Source organism: Apus apus, chromosome 9 (genome assembly GCF_020740795.1).
Source record: "Apus apus isolate bApuApu2 chromosome 9, bApuApu2.pri.cur, whole genome shotgun sequence".
Lineage (NCBI taxonomy): Eukaryota > Metazoa > Chordata > Aves > Apodiformes > Apodidae > Apus > Apus apus.
Genome location: NC_067290.1, coordinates 12,220,911 through 12,240,199, shown reverse-complemented (window position 1 = coordinate 12,240,199; position 19,289 = coordinate 12,220,911). Strand labels below are relative to the sequence as shown.

At 36.4% G+C, this 19,289-nt stretch overlaps 1 protein-coding gene across 1 annotated transcript in view; it reads right to left on the bottom strand.

Moving 5' to 3' along the window:
* Positions 1-1,990: 1,990 nt before the first annotated feature.
* DCP1A (decapping mRNA 1A) overlaps positions 1,991-19,289 on the bottom strand; it is a 31,963-nt gene continuing 14,664 nt past the window's right edge. The window contains exons 5-10 of the mRNA XM_051627700.1: positions 19,133-19,271; positions 14,881-14,997; positions 10,696-11,460; positions 8,292-8,357; positions 7,542-7,760; positions 1,991-5,981 (exon numbers count right to left, since the gene is read on the bottom strand). Of these exons, the coding sequence (XP_051483660.1) occupies positions 5,901-5,981; positions 7,542-7,760; positions 8,292-8,357; positions 10,696-11,460; positions 14,881-14,997; positions 19,133-19,271 (1,387 nt within the window). The 3' untranslated portion in view covers positions 1,991-5,900. The remainder of the gene's footprint in view (positions 5,982-7,541; positions 7,761-8,291; positions 8,358-10,695; positions 11,461-14,880; positions 14,998-19,132; positions 19,272-19,289) is intronic.

The following is a 19,289-nucleotide window of genomic DNA, read 5'->3' as shown; positions in this document are numbered from 1 at the left end:
CTATCCTTCAGGAAATAACAACACAGGCTGTACTTGTCTGTCTACAATATTCCTTTCACATTTACTTACACTCTTCTGCTATTCCTTCCCTTGTTCACTTCTCAGGAATGTTCTATTCACTGATTATTTTATTGCAAGTGCTCTTTCAAAAATGCAGCTACTGATAAAAATATTCTCTTCACTGCCCTCTTTTCCCAATGAACCTAAAGAGGGGTGTTGTATGAAGAAGGAAGTGAAAAACTGTTGCATAACTGATGAAGATGAGCTTTGCCATTAATGGCCATATTTCAGTTACAGGTCTATCACTGAATTTTAACTCTCCTAAATTAGTAGGTCAGTTCAAAAGTAAATCCCTCAAAATTTGGGAAAAAAAATGATTCACACTTGAAGTTGTGTGAAGATAGGAGGAAAAAAAAAAAGTCCTGTTGGGCACTGAAAACTTTCAAAATTGCTTAACATAGATTATACTTTCTGATATTTTGATTTTCATATTAGGTCACTCAACTCAAGAGAAATCTACCCCAACTATACTGAAGACTGCATTTAGTGATTTAACTACATCCCGTTCATAAATTAAGAGTTGTATGAATAACAGGTTTCTTATCCTCCATACTAGTGTTAACCCCCCCACTATCTTGTATATGGAGAATGAAACTTAGGTGAATCCTTACCAATTAATTTGGCCCACAAACACAAGCTACAACTTTGTTTAAAAATGCCATTTTTGTTCTTTTGGTCCCCAAGCCTGTAAGTGAAATTTGAATTTCAGAGGATGGGTTTTAGGAAACCTAATGGTTACCCCTCAACCCTATCTACTTCTGTATCGCCACTGTATGAGGAATTGACTTTATGCTCTCTCAGAAATCACGACTGTAGGACAAGCTAACAAGAGAGAAAAGGCCAAAAACATTTTAGTTTGCCTCAATTTTTTTGTACGGTGTCTGGTTTAGCTGTAGCTATACATATTAAGTCAGAAGTGTTATATTATTTCCAAACCAAAGGGCACTACTGCATAGGAACAACAGTAACCAGGAATATCTGGATCCAGAGAAGACAAAAAGGTTAACAGCATCAACAGTGAAAAAAATACTTCCTCAATATTGACCAAACAGGCAACATATCTAATACAAGCTCAGTTATATTCTAGGCCTTCACTGTTTCCACTTTTTCCTGAATTATCTTACAGTAAATCCATTAGTTTGGCCCTTGTTCTGTGTTGTAGTCTTCCATTAGGAGACTCTTGTATACAGTACAGGAGCCAGTTCAGTATTAACTACTAGAGCTGCAAAAACCGTTCCTCAGTAGCCTCTCCTGACAAGCGGTATGCCTTGCCATCTCTAACTTTTATGGGTATGTAAAATAGGAATAAGCACCTAGCTAAGATCAAGGGAACTGTGGCATAAGGTTTTGTTGAATTTCAAGATCTATTACAACAGAACTTCTGTTATGGTTTTCCTCCTCCTCAGCTTCCCTATCTTACTTTGTGAAATTTGGATCTGTCAGTTGCATGATACCAATCAGCTGTGGTAAGAGGACAACTGACATTTCCAAAGTCTATGATCAAAGACCAATACTGGATTGACTATCACGTGCCATGTCCAGATGAATGAGAGGGGATACCACAAAAACAAAGTGATAAGGAAAGGCACTACCACCTACAGCTGTAATTATGAAACAGGGAACTTGGCAGCTGCAATTCTTAATGTGAAAGGAAATTGGTCTGTTTATCAAGTCTGAAATGCAAGCCCACTTTACAGCAATACAGAGGATAACAACAAGCTGCTACAAGTGCTATTCACAACTGTCCTTCCAGCAGGCATTCTGCATTTTCTTTAGTGAATAAATGCACTTTGGTTTTGATCCCACTACTGAAGTAAGAAATTTGAGTTTCTTCTCTTGAAAATCTTAACCCTAAAGAAAGTCTGAACTTACCCTTCCAGTAGGCTACTATGTCTAGAAATAAAAGGAAACATTGGAAGATTGTAGGAGGTGCTGAAACATTTGTTTTGAAGTTTTATTACAAAAATAGATTTGCAAACATACAAAATTTTGGATGAAAAAATGCTCATTTTAAACATTTATGCAATAACTTAATAACAGCAAACATACATAGGTGCTATAAAATCCGTATCATACTAAAAACGTTAATGATGCAGTATCTACATTTATTGACTGACAATTATTCTCAGTTTCCAGAGATCTTTCCTGAATCCCCCCTTCCCCATAGTCTTCATATTGAAAGAACATGCAAATGGGTACAACTGGTGCATCCACAGAAGTGACAGAAATTACTAAAAGCACATAATGTACATAAAAACCCCTAACTAACCATATGCCCATACACTGAATAGATAAAAATAAATACACCACCAAATTAGAGATACTGCAATTTCTCCAACTAGAAATGAAAGGAAGATATTGCATATTAACATTTTTGTAATGTTGCCAGACAAAACTGAGGTGATACATATTGCACACGTTCCTCCTGTTAAGATATGCAGTACAAAGCAACTCAAATACTTGGCAAAAAAGGTGGCTGATTTGTTTAGAATACTTTTAAAAACAAGTAGTCCCAAATTAAAGTTTGTTTTCAAAAATATTTCAGAAATTGTATCAATGACTACACATGGCATAATGGTTGTCAAAAATATATAAAAAAAAGTAATTAAGAAATGCAAGCAAAAATGAGATACATCCAGCAGCAAGTGTGTAAGTATTGAGTTATTTCTACATAGAATTAAAGATTTTATATTAAATCAAGATCAGTTATTTTTTAAAATCTTTATTCAATCATTCTGTGAATCTTCTTTAATTTGGAAAGATTCTGCTTTTAAGTTAATAATTGTTAGGCACCTTTCATATAAACTTCGCATTATTAAATAACAGCTGATAAAGTCTATCTACAACACTAAGGATTTTGATTTTCCTGAACAATTCAGCAGCTGCAGGTTTTAAAACTTTCTTTTACTAGGTGTGAGTTTGGTGTCCGGTTTTTTTTTGTTACTTTCAAAGTGACTTAATGCTAGCCACAAAAAAATGTGCTTAGATAATAAAATGAATTTGAGGAGTATAGTCTAAACTAATAATGTTTTAATTCTCAAAACTAATAGATAAAATCCCATTGAGCCAGTAGTTTTAAGAAATAATAAAAAAAAGTCACTTGAAAATGGTCACAATAGTTTGTGATGACCCACAGTAACTTGCTACACACCAGTTATCCCTACATGCAGCTAATGTGAATCAAGCACTTCGGCAAGCTGGTAATTTTAGATTTCTACAAAAAGTTAAAACAATCAGGAAAAAGGTTGTTAAATAGCACAGTCCACATTTAAAAAAGAGATTCAAATTTTATACTGCAATTGAGCTTGTGTTTTACAATGTAACTTTTAAGTAAAGAGTTTATCTGTTAAACACACTACCATGGCACTAGCCATAAGCGGCAAACTGTAACTCTGTGGTGGTTCCAGTGTCTTGGCTACACGTAGAGAGGCTGGAATACACAAGTTCAGGTGCTCAAGATGAACAAGTTTGCTTGTAGAAATGCCTGCCTAGTTAACTATGTTTTCAACTGTCTTCCAACTAATTGTGAAAGTGTGTGAGGGAGTAAACCGATGATGTATTGCTTCTAGTACACTACAAAGCCAAAAGTAAAGCAAGGATTTGCCAGCTGCTTGTGGGGGTTCCTGGACAGCTGGAAACAAGTTAAGGATACTCAAAGTAGAGTTAAACTCTCATAACATCAGCGCTGCTCTAAACAGTATTACTCTTGTCAGCTGTATGTGACTGAAGAACTCAAAATACAACTTCTTCCTATCATTTCTATAGATCTTTGGATACAACTGCATTTAGCAAACAGTACCAACGTATACTATCAGCTTCCAATATTTCTACTTTTAGAAACTTTTATCAAATCTTCCTTTGAAGAAACCAGAAATTGTCCCTAAGAAGTAAGAAGTTACAGACTTAATCTTTGCTTAATCCAGATAAAAAGCAACTCTATTTGGTTTAGGCTATCCATTTTTGTTCAGAGGAACTGCTCATTGATTTGTCCCTTTTAGTGAAAGTTTTTCTACAAAAGCAAATTAGTTTAGACCATAGATGTAATTTGAGTCTCACTGTTCATGAGCATACACAGTATTATAACTCCAGAATTTAGGTATGAAGCTCCTATCTTCCTTAAGAAAGCTGAGTTTATATTGCTGAATTCAAATGCTACCATTAAAGACAGCATATTTCTTGATGAATGTGCATGACATTAGCATCTTTCCCTGAATCTTGCACATTTTTCTAACAAAATACTATATATTTAACTGCAAACACTGAACGCAAAGGCTGAGAGGAACTCTTTAGAAGGCAGGTAGTGCTAAAAAATATATATTTTCTACTAAAAAGCTAAGAAAAGAACTAAAATAGATCAAATACATAAAAATGTAAATATCTGTTGTATCTAAAACATACTGATTTGTGAACAAGTCACAATTAAAGCTCAATTACTAGTTTCCAATGAAATAAACATGCACCTTGACTATGTCAACATCAGCTAATCCTTAGGATATATATACATATATGTAAGGAGACAAACATTTTTTTACTTCATATTTCAATAGTGCTTGAGGGAAAGAAAGAAGCAGTGCATCACAACTCACTACAGATTATCTTTTTACTCAAACCAAAACTTTTCTTCTGGAAAAGCATCCTTTAAAACTACTATTGCTGGGAAAAGTTGGGACCTGAAGTCTTATGAATTACCTTTGCATGCCTTTAAGAAATAAACGCAAGCTATGGGCAAACCAACACAGCAGCATAAGAAACTATAATTAGAAATTTTCTGATTTCAAATGGGAAAGTATCCAGTTAAATTCTTACATTAGTTAACAGAGAATTACTAAATCACCTATAAGAAGCAATAGCATTTTAATTAGATAAACTTCAGACTATGAAATATGCACAAACAACCTGGGGAGAGGGCAACAGAAAAAAAGCATGCATTTGTTCCCCATCTGCATAGTTTTCAACACCCCAGTTCCAACACAACTGAGGAATGAAAGCCAACATGGTCCATTCTTAAGCTAAAGGGAAACAAAGTATTTCAATGATATCAAACACTGCGAATAGGAAGAGGGTCTTCCAATGGTGGTCTCCTAACTGTAAATTTAAACCAACTTCAACATGCAACAGAGCTACTCTGTTGCTTTAAAGCACAAACCAAGGAGATACAATCACTGAGGATTTGCGTATTTCTTATTTTGCCTTTTTAGAGAAAACCACCTTACCCATTTGGATACCTGTTTCATGTCAGCAATGCAGAAACAAATGTGATTAACACAATATTTAAAAGATAAAATTACGTGCATTAGATAGAGACTGTCAACATACTGAGCAAATCACATTTTTAAACATTTTGTTAGCTCCAAAGGCCTGGCTTGCAGATCTGCTCCTTTCCCACACCTGCCAACTTAATCACAAGGCATTTTGCTTTCCTCAGTCCCTCAGACTGGAACTAGGTTCCCACAACTGAATTTTGTTCTGCTGTGGTGTAGTGTACTGTACATAGTATTTGCTGGTTTAAATAGTATTGAGTCTGTAATCCTTAAACAGTGAATACAGCTAGGCATGAAAGCCAGAGCAAACATTTGCACATTCACCTTATGCTAATGAGAGCTCAAATGCAACTTAAGTCCCCTCCCCAATAAAAACAAAGGTTTGCTGGTGATGATCACAGTGAAAACTTAGATCACTTCTGAGAACATTACTTTTGTAAGTATTTAAGGAATAGTCTTTCCTAACAGGTTCAAATTCAAGACGTTGAAAACTAAATATTCTTTTACAAAAATAATAGTTTTATAGACGAGGCATAAATGTTTCTAAAATGAACACGTTTTAAGTAGATCTAGCTTCAATTATAGCTTAATGTTGTCTGTATTCTTGGTTAGGACTTGCAAGTAGACTTCATGAATAGTGCTGAGAAAACGGGAATCATTCTGCAGGAAAAAAACCAACACATTAGAAACATTAGTACAAAGATGCAAAAAAGTTTGATGCCATGTAAGTTGTGCATATGGATTCCCTGCAGTGCTATCTTAGAGTTAAGAGAAGGGAACTAGCTGCATACTTGTACAAAAGGCAATGCTTCTAGGACAACACACAGACTTTGAACCATGAAGCTGGTTAAGATAGCTAAAGAGATCACTAAGCACATTGCATGCTCAAACAAACAAAACAGGGATCACTAGGTCAGCCTTTGCCACATCATGTCACTTCCCTCCAGAGTCCAAACCTTATACACAGAATTCCATCCTGTGTACAGGCTCCATAGTCTGCAGGAGTGTCAGAAGCGATTTCGGTCAGACCAGCCTGAAAGGGATTGCAGTATGTTGTACAAGAATTCTCATGTCAAAGCATGACTGGGAAGTGAATTAGTTGAATCTATAGGCAGTATTTAGAGTTATTTCTTGAGTCTAGTTATTTCAAATTACAAGTTTACAAAACTGGCATTTAATCAGATAACTTGAAGATGTAATACACTTTTTACAAGACCTGAACAGCAAACTTGGTATCCTTCTTGGAGTGCTGTGTAAGTACTCCCATGCTGCAGGGTATGCCTATTTTGGTCTTTACTCAGCTATGTCTCTATATAAAGATAAGACTGGAGACAAATATTCCAGCTTTCTAAAGTCACCACAATGATGTTTTCAGACTACTGGGTAAGAACCAGTGTGCTGTGTCTCTACTGAGAATGAGAATTCTAGCAGTTGAGTTCAGCTGCAAGACTTACTGCTAAGGTAAAGTCTTTAAAGAGGAACAAACCATACACACCAACACAGAAAACAGTTATGGAAAAAGGAACAACATAGATAAATCAGGCAACCTAACTAATGAAGGAATCTGGTAATGGGCCTTTTTCGTCCTAAAAACTTCACTGCTGGGAAGGTATGATTTGTTATTTTAAGATGTGCATTTTGGGTGTACGCTCTACTAACGTCACCATGGAGGGTGCAAGAGAATCCTGAGTTAACAAAGAACGGTTTGTCATCCATCCTAACTTCACCATGACATGAGAGGTCAGAACTATCCCAATGCATGTCTACTCCCAACATCACAGATTTAATTCCACTGAACTTTTTAGTGCCTAGAAATAGCAGAACTAAAACTTTACTATTTCCATGTCTAAGCACATGCTTAGGTTAAGTATTAGTAACAGTTCTAGAGAACTGGAAACAGAAAAGCTCTCCTTAGGAAAGCAGCAACAAAGACAAAAAAACTAAACCACTATCCCATACCAGGACTTCTACTAGTGCAACTTTTTCCTCACTTGTCTGATGTACAGCTCTGTCCTTTTAAGTCTTTCGTCTCGCAACCAAAAGGAGCCAGCTGTGCCATACTATGTGCACAGTGTGGAGTAATCTACCCCTTCCAACAGAAAGGAATAACTTTCTTAATGTTTCAGGGCAAAAGGAGTTACAGGGGTACAGAATTTCTCAGTACTGACTACTGTCCTTGGAACCCCATCCCTCAGAAATTGAGCTCTGTAAAGTCAGGACCTTTATTAGATGTATCAGTGCTTCTTGAAGCTGAGACCTACTGAGAACAGTAGGAGGTATCGTCTGAATTTCTGTTGCTCCCAGTGTTAAAGGCGAAGAAGAAGTGGCTTTATTCTCCACTTCAGTAGCTTTAGTAGATGATTGCTGAAAGACACTTGGCGACAAGAGGATTGAAGGTGTTACTGTAGTTGTGGCTGTAACAAACTGTGGAGGTGCAACCTGTAAAAGAACCAAAAATTATCAAGCACTGTGTCCAGTAAGAACGAATGCTGTTATGAAGGGTGGAGAGATGAGCATTAAAAAAAATACATATATATTGTAATCACTATTATTCAGTCAGATATTACAGAATAACTGCTCTTGATGAATAAATATGAAGATTAATATAAATAGTAATTCTTATTTTAAAAGCTAAGGGATGTAATAGTCTTCAATATTCTTGTATGCAGAGTCCTTCCTCCTCATGTTGTTGCTACCTTCCATAATTTTTGAGATATAACACATTGAATAAGAGATTTTTACCTGCATAATCAAAGGATCAAAGGAGCCTGTAGTTGTTTTGCAAATTATTATTTTCCTTAGGAGTTTACAGAAAGGCCAGTCCTGCTTGTTTCTGCCTCATAACAGCACTGTAAATATGGTCAGTGGGCAACAACTGAGATACCAACTGCTTACCACAGTTCCCCCCCACCTTTATTTTTTTTTTCAAGAATACCAACAAACATTTAGCAGAACTATTTATTCACTTACTTGACTTGCTTTAGACAAAGTCTTCGGCTGTGGATATGTTTCTGATTCCTTGTTTTGTTGTACAGTCTAAGTTAAAAAGAAAACATAATTCACATGTTACCATCCACAGCTCAATTTCCAGTGGGGGTTCTCTGTTTTAGTGAAACCACAAAAATGCAAATTTCAACAGATTTTGGATTTAATTAAATCTATTATATAAAACTGATATAATCAATGGGAAGTTGGAAAAAGAGGAAAGATCTGAATTTATGTGTGATGGTTTCAGTATTACAGCAAACCTGTGAAGCTGTAACAAAACACTTCTGAAGGAAAACTACTATGGTTAAAAAAATAATCTAAACATGAGCACACTGAAATTGGGAACAAATCAAATGCTACAAATTGAGGAGTTCAGTACCTTGTAATCACTTTGGTAAATTGCCAGGAAGGTTAAATTCAATATGTTTCAAAAAGTTTTATTTAACAACCTCCGTAAAAATTAAATGCTGTTTTCTGCTAGAATTTTATAATTGTTTTAGACCTTTACCAACAGCATCCAGATATTTCTTTAGTCAGATTTCAAGACTACAATATAATACAAGTATTATAAGATATTAGAAAACACAATAAAAGGCATGTAGATAAGGTACTTCACTAAATTCCTGTGGCATTCTTCAAAAGGCTTATTACAGCCATTTGGAATACATCTTGGCAACATGTAACAGGAAAAACCCTCCACAACAGACAGTAGTTAGCTTACTTGAATTGCAAGGAAAAACACTTCGGGGATTGACAGTCCTTAATGACAAAAATAAAGTCAGCTTTATGAAGGCGTGACAAGCACAAGCTCAAACTCTTAAAATCTAATTACACAAGAGTTAAGTCTTTTGCTAGTTTGAGTATATTTGGACTATGGAGAATTTTGTCTAATAAAAATATACAGACACAGTGGACATCGTGGAAGGAAGAAAAGGTTCTAAGACTGGCATGTTAAGAGCTAATTCCCAAGGCTATCATCAAGCAGATGCTGCAGAATTGCTGTCAAGGGCAGTTACAGATAAACCTAGCCAGCTTTTGTAAATGCAAAAAATATCACAATTTTCAGTCAAATCTGTACCAGGCTTTAGTAGTACAGAAAATAAAAATATTGCTCAGAATGTACAGCTCTTCAATACTAGATCAAGATAGCTGCTGTACTGGGACCTCCTCCTCCCTCCGCAAAACGAATCAGTCCAAACATCTCAAAAAGGTGCTCACAAGTAAAATAATGCTAGCACATAGCAGTCACAGCCTTGAAAATTTTCAATAGCAGTAATTAGAAATTACTGTCATCCAGGGACAAGCACTGGATGATAATAAATATTAGGAAATTCATGCAGATATGAGTTTTTTTGTTCGGCATTTTTATTCTTGCTTTATCACTGTACCTAAGATGAAAGAAGACATAAATCAAACACTGGTTTAGCCTGCATGAATGTGAATAAAGTAATAATGCAACAAAATGAAGTCTTTGGATAACCCCAGAGGCAGGCACTACAGAAAGTTACTCCTTTTGGAGAAAAAAGAAACCCAATAACCCAAACTCATTAATGTCTTTACTACTGAGGCAGCCAATTATACAGCAGAGCAACACTAATTGATAGAAAACCATTTATGATAAAAAGCTACATGCATTAACCTTTCAGACTAGCAGTCACATTTTCTCCTACTCTCTTATAACAGATTTACTGCTTTGACTTATAGATACTCCTTCAATAAATAATACATTTCAGAGGTCCTTTGTAAGCAATACTACGATAAAACAACCCAAGGTGGCCAATTAGGCAAAATAAATTAGTTTATGATCCATTTTCTTAGAATCATGGAACCATTCAGGTTGGAAAAGACCCTTGGGATCACCAAGTCCTACCATCATCCCTACTCTACAAAGTTCTCCCCTAAACCATACCCACAAATGCCACATCCAAATAACCCTTAAACACATCCAGGGATGTTGACTCAATCACCTCCCTGGGCAGCCTATTCCAGTGTCTAACTGCTCTTTCTGTGAATATTTTTTTCCTAATGTCCAGTGTAAACCTGCCCTGTTGCAGCTTGAAGCCATTCCCTCTTGTTCTGTCACTAATTACCTGTGAGAAAAGACCAGCACCGACCTCTCTACAATGTCCTTTCAGGTAGTTATAGAGAGTGATGAGGTGTCCCCTCAGCCTCCTCTTTTACTAAATAACTAGAAATATTTCAATGTAGCCCACAGGTATCCCCAGCAGAAAGGGGTCAACACTGAGTGAGTAAAAAAATATTAAACCAAAAATAACCAGAAGTGGGAAATTGTTAATTAATATAGAACAGCACATTTTACAGTGGAAAAATACATGTAGTCTAAGAACAACCTAAAGCTTCATGGATATAAAAACCCACAGAATACCTGAAGGGGTGAGATTATCTTGCTGTTCAAGGCTGATGGCTTACTGTGAGATTCTTTGAAACTTTCTGGTGTTGCAAGCTGGCCAACCGAGGCAGAGATGTTTGATGTTAAGGAAGTCTTACTGAGAGGCTGCTGTTGCATTTGGTCATGCTGTGGGGTCAACCTGAGTTTCTGGAGAAGATCAACACTTGTATGGGATGTATTTGAGACAGTTCCTGTATTTGTTGATGTCAAGGGTGCTATAAGCTGGCTTTGTCCAGGCATTAGATTTTGTGGAGTGTGGTTCACCTCAGATGGCGGCTGATTCACTAGTGGAGTTATCTGCTTGGCAGCTTGCTGCATAACTTGCATTATACTGTTGCTTTGTTTCAGTCCAGGAAGCATCTGAGCAGGGGCAGCTTCCATTGTCGAGGCTGAATTAAGAACAGGGCTTAAACGAACTGAATAGCTTGAAACGTTTTTCACATCAGGCTGGGAAACTGAAGCTGGAGGTATTAGCATAGGTGTTAGACATTCTTGCTGAGTCAAAGGATTGGCACTGGTTTTAACACTTGGACTTTCAGATTTCCCTAGTGATTGTTGTATTACTGTTGACTGGTCAAAGGAAAAAGGCAAAAGCAAATTGTGCTGCTCTCTGGCAGAGGCGTCAGTCTGTAACTTTTCCATTCTCTCTGCACTGGGATATGGGGCTGTGGGCTGTTCCTTTGGTACAGACATTCCAAACAGTTCCTCCAAAGTCAGATGCTTCTGCCTTGACTGAAATGGCTAGAAAGAAGGGAAAAGTAAGTTTTTAGTTCAGAAACATACATACCACTGTGCATCTCACATCACCTATTGCAATTTCACGAATACTAAACTGAAAGACAACTAGGTAAAATGCATTTAAAATACAGTTTGGATATCAAGCATGCCCTATTTACAGGAATTTTTTACAGGAATTTTGAAATACATTTCATTTACAAGAAACATCCTGTCTAGATAAGTTTGTTCACTATAGCCTTCTATGGAAAGACTGTGGACTAGCAGTAAAGAAAGGGGAAGGTTATGGATTCTGTCATTAAGATGGCACCTGCCATCATCAACCAGCCCTAGCTACACAAGGCACTTTGGCGAGAAACTTGAAAGGTACATGACTGATCTTGCAAGATATGCTATAATGGAATAAATGTTACAGTATGTAAAATAAAACTGTATAATCCTAAGCAAATGTGTGTCTATATATATATCTCCTTGAAAAGTGTATACACACACACAATTACATTTTCCACTCATTTATTCTCTCCAAAAAATAAACATCTAGCCTACAGCACCGACACTGTTAGAAAAGTCTGATTTTAAATATACCATCTTAATGTTTTGCTGAAGTTGTTAAAAATGTTTCACTGAAGAGAAAAGTAACAGCTATGAACACCCTTAATCTCAAAATTTTCCTTTTTTTTCTTAATAGGTCACACAGAACCAGAAGTTATGTAAAACAGCTGGACTAAAATACAACATTCTGTTCAGAAGACTGAATGGCCTGCAGCACAATTCCAGTGTATTCTGATGGTATGTCTAAACAAAGATGCTATTTTACTATGACAGCTACTGTACCATGACATTGCTATGCTAGCTCTAATTTTACAAGCACAGTTAACAGTGTGAAGGTATGACAGCACAGGTAGCATGCAAGTAGCGTAATAAGAAAACCTTGAGCTTGAAATCATACTGACTTCTGCCCAGGCTACTAATCTCTACTGCCATTGTTATTAATTTTAAACTAGCTTAAAGTCAGGCACACTTTAATTTTGCACCCGAGATATTCTACAGTTTATAAATCTCACTAATTATGTCAGGAATTCTTCCTAAGAAGGTTGTTCTTTGTCTACAGATCTTACTGTTCTGGAGACCTGTCCTTCAACTGTAAAGATTCTGTTAAGCAGAGAGTCACACTTGATCTAATTTAAACCTCAGCTTTTCACTTTAATATGACAAATTGACTAGCTTTTAGTACATTACAACATAGCTATTAGTACATTACAATATTAAAGTAATAAACAGGAATGCTCTAATTCAATCAGACTAGCCCTGTATGTGGACACGATCTCAGACATTTATCATATGTACACTTGTTTTAATTTCACTGGTCACCTGTATCAATTAGATGAAAAATGCATCTTTACAGCTGAAGTGGAATGTTTTTCCAGTAGTCTTTCATTTGTCCATGTTATTAAAAACATTATTAGGAACAAACACATTTGTGATATATTTGAACTCACTTAACTTGCTTTACAGAATTATCACTTATGTTACCCAATTAATTTTTCCAGTATCTCTGCAGCTATTATTTTAAATAGCTCAACATAATTAAAAATATGTCATTTAACCTGTTCTATAATCAACTGTTTCCCTTTAATTACTTCAGAGCAATTTGCTAGAATCTTCCCAATTTTTCCTTTGCTAGTTACTTAATTTCTGTTCTGCAATTCTATGCACTGTCGGGTGGGGCACTTCAGCTGACTGTGTACAGGGAGTGACCCAAAAGAAAATACCTTCTTTTAAAATAAAGCCTCAGACAACCCAGCTCCCAGGTCTCAAGATCAAGTATGCAGCAAGCAGAGCTGTCTGCCAGGACTGAGTCTATCGCTTGTGCTGATCCAAAAGTGCATGTTCTGCTGAGGGGAACAAGGGGCTGTGACAGCCAATAATCCCAGCCAACTCCCCACTCCTCATTCTAATTCATTAACTGTTACTACCCCATCCCCTAAAACATATTCCTGCTGCCCATACCCTAGCTCATACCTGTCCTACAAATTATTTACTACTACTACAAAATATTTTGCTTTCAAGTATTAAATGCAAGGTTGGACACATTTTCATCCGGTATTTAATTTTTCAAACACGGAGGTTTATTGCATCAGAAATGCAACAGTAAATAAAGCAAGGACAGGAGGCAGCCCCTGCAGCTCACCTCTGTGGGGCATCTTCTGAGAAGAATTACTGCTGACCTTTCAGTGCCCACTGGGTGGCACTCTAAGCAGGCCCAAGTTACCGACGTCTTACAGTTACTGCATTTTTTTCCCAAATTTATCTCTAAAAAATGGAGCCAGATACTCAACTATTGCTACCTATTCCAGCCACACCAAAGATACTAAATATTTTATAACAATTTTCCTGTCGTTCAAAAGACAACGTTTATGTAAAACCAAGGTTACTTTCAATAGCATCTTCACTGTGGTTTGAACCTGAGCAACACCAACCTTCAGAGTTTGTAGATATTTGGATACATGCCAATTCAACATGCTGTATTTAATGCTTACCTGAAACAGATCACAACACTTCTATCACCACAATTTGAACTACATCCTTTCCTAACACCACTGAACTTTTTTTTCTCCCCAGAATATTTCCCTTCCTGCTGAGGAAGGAATATACTGTCAAAAAGTTCTTGACACAGGTAAAAAAAATCCCAAACAACACTCTCACTGCCCCCAACAAAACAAAAAACCCCAAAGCAAACCAACACAAAACCACACACACTTCTTCACAATCTAAGTATGAAGGAATTGGCCAAGCTGCCTGGTATCACTACCCAACAGTCATACAAGCAGAGCCTCAATGCAAGCTATTAAAGTGTGGGAGAAGAAAAGCAAACACATTTTCAGTTATGCCAAAGATAATTCGGTGCTGCCATGATGGAAGCACTTTCCATTTCTTGTCTAGCAATTCACTGTTTATTTATCTTAGCAAGACTGTAGCTATAGCTTTGAAGGTAGCACAGATAAACCTTAAATACATGCCTTAAACATAAGAAAACAGGGCTTAAGTTTATATATGAAAGACTACAAAACCAACTGATGCCAGATTCAGTCCAGTAATGTGGCAGAGATAATTTTTTTCTTGCTTCTTGACTCTGCAAGTCATCCTGCACATTACAACAGACTGACTAATTATAGAATGAAAGTTAACCCATTTTAAAATACTTGAATATTCATAGTAGTGTGACATAGCCTCATGTTTTCAAATGCTAAGTCAAAAACCAGAATTTAAGATGCTAAAAGTCTTCAAACCCATTAGTTTATTTAAAGCAGCAACACATTCAGCAGACAACTCTGCAGGCATTCCAAGAAGAAATATTTTGCTACCAAAACAAAGTAATGAATGAAAAAAATAATAGCACCTTATTTAGGCTTGGCTGAAACATACCTGCTCTTGCACTTGTAATGTTTTTTGTTCTGAAGGTTCTGTGCTTTCTGGCTTTGGAGGATTTGCATTTTGTTGTATTCCAGAACTTGAAACAATACTTAAGTCATTGATCTGATTCTGGGGGGAAAAAAGTTAAAAAATTAAACACAAGTACATGAGTTTTAAGGCTACATTTATCCACTACTATAATCCTGTTTACATGGCACTTTGACTGAAATACAGACAGTAAAAAGACACTGTGGAATGCACAAACTTTAGGAAATAAAAATAACAAGACATCCACCATCTGGTATGTATTCATGCAGCTTTTACTCTTATTATTAAAAAAAGACAACTAGCTTAATACTTTCCTCACTGAAATAAAAAAGGTAGACTTTTCAAGTCCTTAATCTGTTATCGGCCAATGAGGAAGTTTGCTGTACTTCATTAGATCAGGAACCCAAACTATAAACATCTTAGAAAAAAAATCATGTCAGAAATCATTCTAAGTAACTGGAAAGAGAACTTGTCACTGATTTACTTCCACCAGATTTAATTAACCATGCACATGTATTTTCAGAAGGTGTTAATTTGGTTTTCTGTGAACAAGGCAAAACAGAGTTGCATTATAACAGGCAGTATGTTTACAGGTTGAGTTTCATCTTTAATATACATATAAACAAAAACAGAAATTGTATTGCAGGTTAAATCACCAGTGAAAAATCCAAACTGTAGAACAGTCTAGCTTTCAATAGGTAAACTACACATTATGCGTAACTTAATATTATGCACTATTATGCTTAGCTGAACATTAGCACGACATACAATGATTGCTCTGGTCACTTACCCACAGCAGCAAAATACGGGTTAAACTTTTTAGCAGCAAGTTAAAAAACAATCTGAGTTTCATTATTATCTTGTTTTCAATTTCTAAATTACAACAATAAATACAAAAATATTGTGATTTAGGGACAGAGGTGAGAAGCAACTTCTCTCATCTTTCTGACTTCTAGCCACTAACTTGAAGGTTAAAACTGTGTCGGAAATGCTGGATGCCTTATGGTTACAATAGCACAGCTTCCTTGTCACTACAGGATGTTCCCATGCTTCTACTGAAACATACACACAACACCACACTATAAAAAACATCCATTCATTTAAAAATAATCTCAGAACTCATTCATTTTCACATATGGACTTGATGCAGTAAGCACTTGAAGGATTAAGCTGATTTGGAATCCTGGATTAAATCACTCGGACCTTCATAGATCTCTTTTTCGTTGTCTCTGCCCCCTACACATGCTGACACTCTGCCAATCTTATGTGGGCTGCACACAAGGATTACTGTATGATCCATCTGGAATGTCCCAGGCAGATAAGTACTTTCTGCTCCCAAATACAAATTCATACGTAATTACCAATTGCCATAAAATAATTAAAAGAAAAAAATTAAGACAGGAAAAAAATTCTGAAAAAGCCATTTTTAAATCAAGTTGGTTACCTAATCATGTTAACACTAACACACTTCAGCTACAAGGAGTTCCAAAATTATTGTGCCAAAGTTTTATTGCTAAAGCTGAGGTGATCAACAGAACATTCTCCAAACAAGTTTGCTTGAAAGGTGACCAACATTGCTCAATTCTGCTTATCTGGCAGCTTCTACACAACTAGCATCATAGCAGGCTATGGGATTATGTTCAACAGATTCTGTTCAGAGTTCCCATATGCACACACAAAAAAAGAAATAATTACTCTAGTTTCAGTAGTGGTCTAAAAGCATCAATATTGAAACATACGTAACAACACAAGATCAAGACACAAAAAACCCCAATTACATAGTAGCTTGACTGCAGTCCACGCCCTGTGTATCTGCCTATTGTATTACAGGCACCACAGACATTGACCATCCACCACAAAACCCCCAGAACATTGCCTGTTTGTCTACTTGCCTACAGAGCTTCTTACACGATGCTTAGGAACTTTGCTTCTAGCAAAAGCTTTTCAATGTTCTCACATTAAAAAGAACTGCAAATTAGTAGAGGAGAAGCTGCTATATCCTGAGTAATTTTTAAGCGCCGTTTGTGGAAATGTGTATTATCCAATACTGCAAGGACAAAGGGAGAAACACTTCATCACACCCCAAAAGGGTGGCACCACCAAAACACTGAATTTTGTTTTGTTTTATTTTTCTTCTTCCCAAAAAGCCTTGGGTATCTTCAAATTCATCTCAACTAATATAAAACTGAAAGATGCGTCATTTAGGTTTGATGCTTCCTTCCGTACTCTCACAAAAGCTGTTACTTCCATGATGCTGGCCTTCATACAAAGACACCTGTTCCCAAACAGCACTGATGCTCAGAGAATCAGAAGCAATTTATTATTTTTTTAAATCTGTATTTAAAGCATTGAAAAAACACACTACTGATTTTCAGAAACTATTATCTAGCCTGGGTCAGATGTATTTTATGGTTTGTCACATTCACCTGCTCTCAATCTAAATCAGAAAGTGACAACTTAAGTTCATTCATACAGGACTTAATCCATGTGTTCATTCTTTTTTTCTCATCCCACATTGTACTGCGAAAATACAGAATCCTACAAAGACTCAAATCCCAGGTATTCAGAGGCATTCTGCTGCACAAGCAAGCTTCTGGAAGGAATTGAGCACTGTACTAATCTGTTAACTCTTCTCCCACCAGTAAAGCCGCAAAAAACATACCACAGCTCTGCGATGTTATACTCACATTATTATTGCACACTCTTGTATTATTACACTTGGGGAGAGGCACATTCAGAATCTTTGTTTCCTTTTTTTGAATATGTTCATCCTACATGTACGAATTTGGTCCTCAGGACTATATAAAGTAATTATTTCCTAAGATAACTAATGTTACCCCTCATTACGTAAACTAGTGAATTTAACACTGCGAAAGATACTAGACTCATCCTTCTGAAATACATTTATTAAGAGGATAGACAGACAGTAAACAGGACAGAAGCAGTAAACTGGGGAACAGAGGGATAGTGGAACAGCATTGTTATACTTAGTCTACAGCTATTAAAAGATGTGCTTCACAGAGTCTACAAATGTACTGAATGACTAAATCTCTAATCCCACAAGACTTCTTTCGAGACTAAGCGACAGATGCTGTTGGATACAATTTTTATTTGCTATTCCCAGAGACAAAATTTTCTCATAGCAGTAGAAATGGTTGTAAAATGGGTCTATCAAGCTACATTTCAAGACAGAACACATCATCAGTATTAAACCTATCTTGACTGACATCAAAGACTGTTTTGTAGTATAGTGTACTTGAGAGAGGGAACAAGACTTCAATCTGAAAACAAGGTGATTGAAGCAATGGCAGAGAATACTCTTTAAACAAAACACAGCTGTTGTGTTAAAAGGTAGCTTTCTTAAAAAAGAGAAATAATGAAAAAGTAGGAGAAGAGTTGCCCACTAAGGTAATAATTGCAAAAATGTAACTTTTGAATTCATGAAAAAAAAAATATTTTGCAAACCCCCCACCATTTTATAATATGAATTTTTCCTGACATCACCCCTTCTCTCTAAGTCACTGTGCATCTGTGCTTGTATCACAGACATGCCATAATTCACAAAGTTTGTAGGCTTTTATTATTCAACATGCCAAGGCATTTTATTGTGCAGCTCTGTGAACGCTCTTGATTATGGCCTGAATCATGGCAGATTTCCTCCAGTGACTTTCAGTACAGAGCAAAACACTGAAAAAACAGTGTCAGGCACTATAAAGAATATTGACAATAATGTAGCTTCAAGATCACAAAACCAGACCTTTGGTGGTACATTCTTCTACTCTATTACATCTGTACCTATTTGTTCACATTTCCTTCGACAAAGATCTCACAAAACAAGACAGTAGATGAGTACTGAGATTAAGCAGCATTTGCAATGTTTTAGAAAAATATTTTGTTGTGTCTGCATCTCCAGGTATCAATTTTTAAAACTGTATTTTTTCCTCCCCAGAAAGTAGCAATTAAAACTTAAAGACTACAGAGGCCCATTAAATTATGGGTGAGGTGTACAACTGTTCAATCTTGAGTTAGTGTATTGCACAGGACAATTTAGTATATAAGAATTATTCTCTAACACCCCTCTTTCAGAAATCACAAGGCATGCAATTTCAGTGGAATCATGAGATATCCTAAGCCCCTTATTCAGAAGTAGAATAAGTGTTTTTACTTGTTCATAGTATCAGGAAAGAAAAACAAAAACTCTCAGATGTTTCCTTACTCGTTCATATTCATCCTTGGCTTTACTGAGCATTTCCAGGATGTCAATGGGTCTGTTTTCATTGCAGCCATTGGTCCTGCTGGGACTTTTTCTGTCCTGGGAAACTTGCTGTGATCTCTGAGCTTCTTGTTCTACCACTCTGTAACAGGAAAGGAGA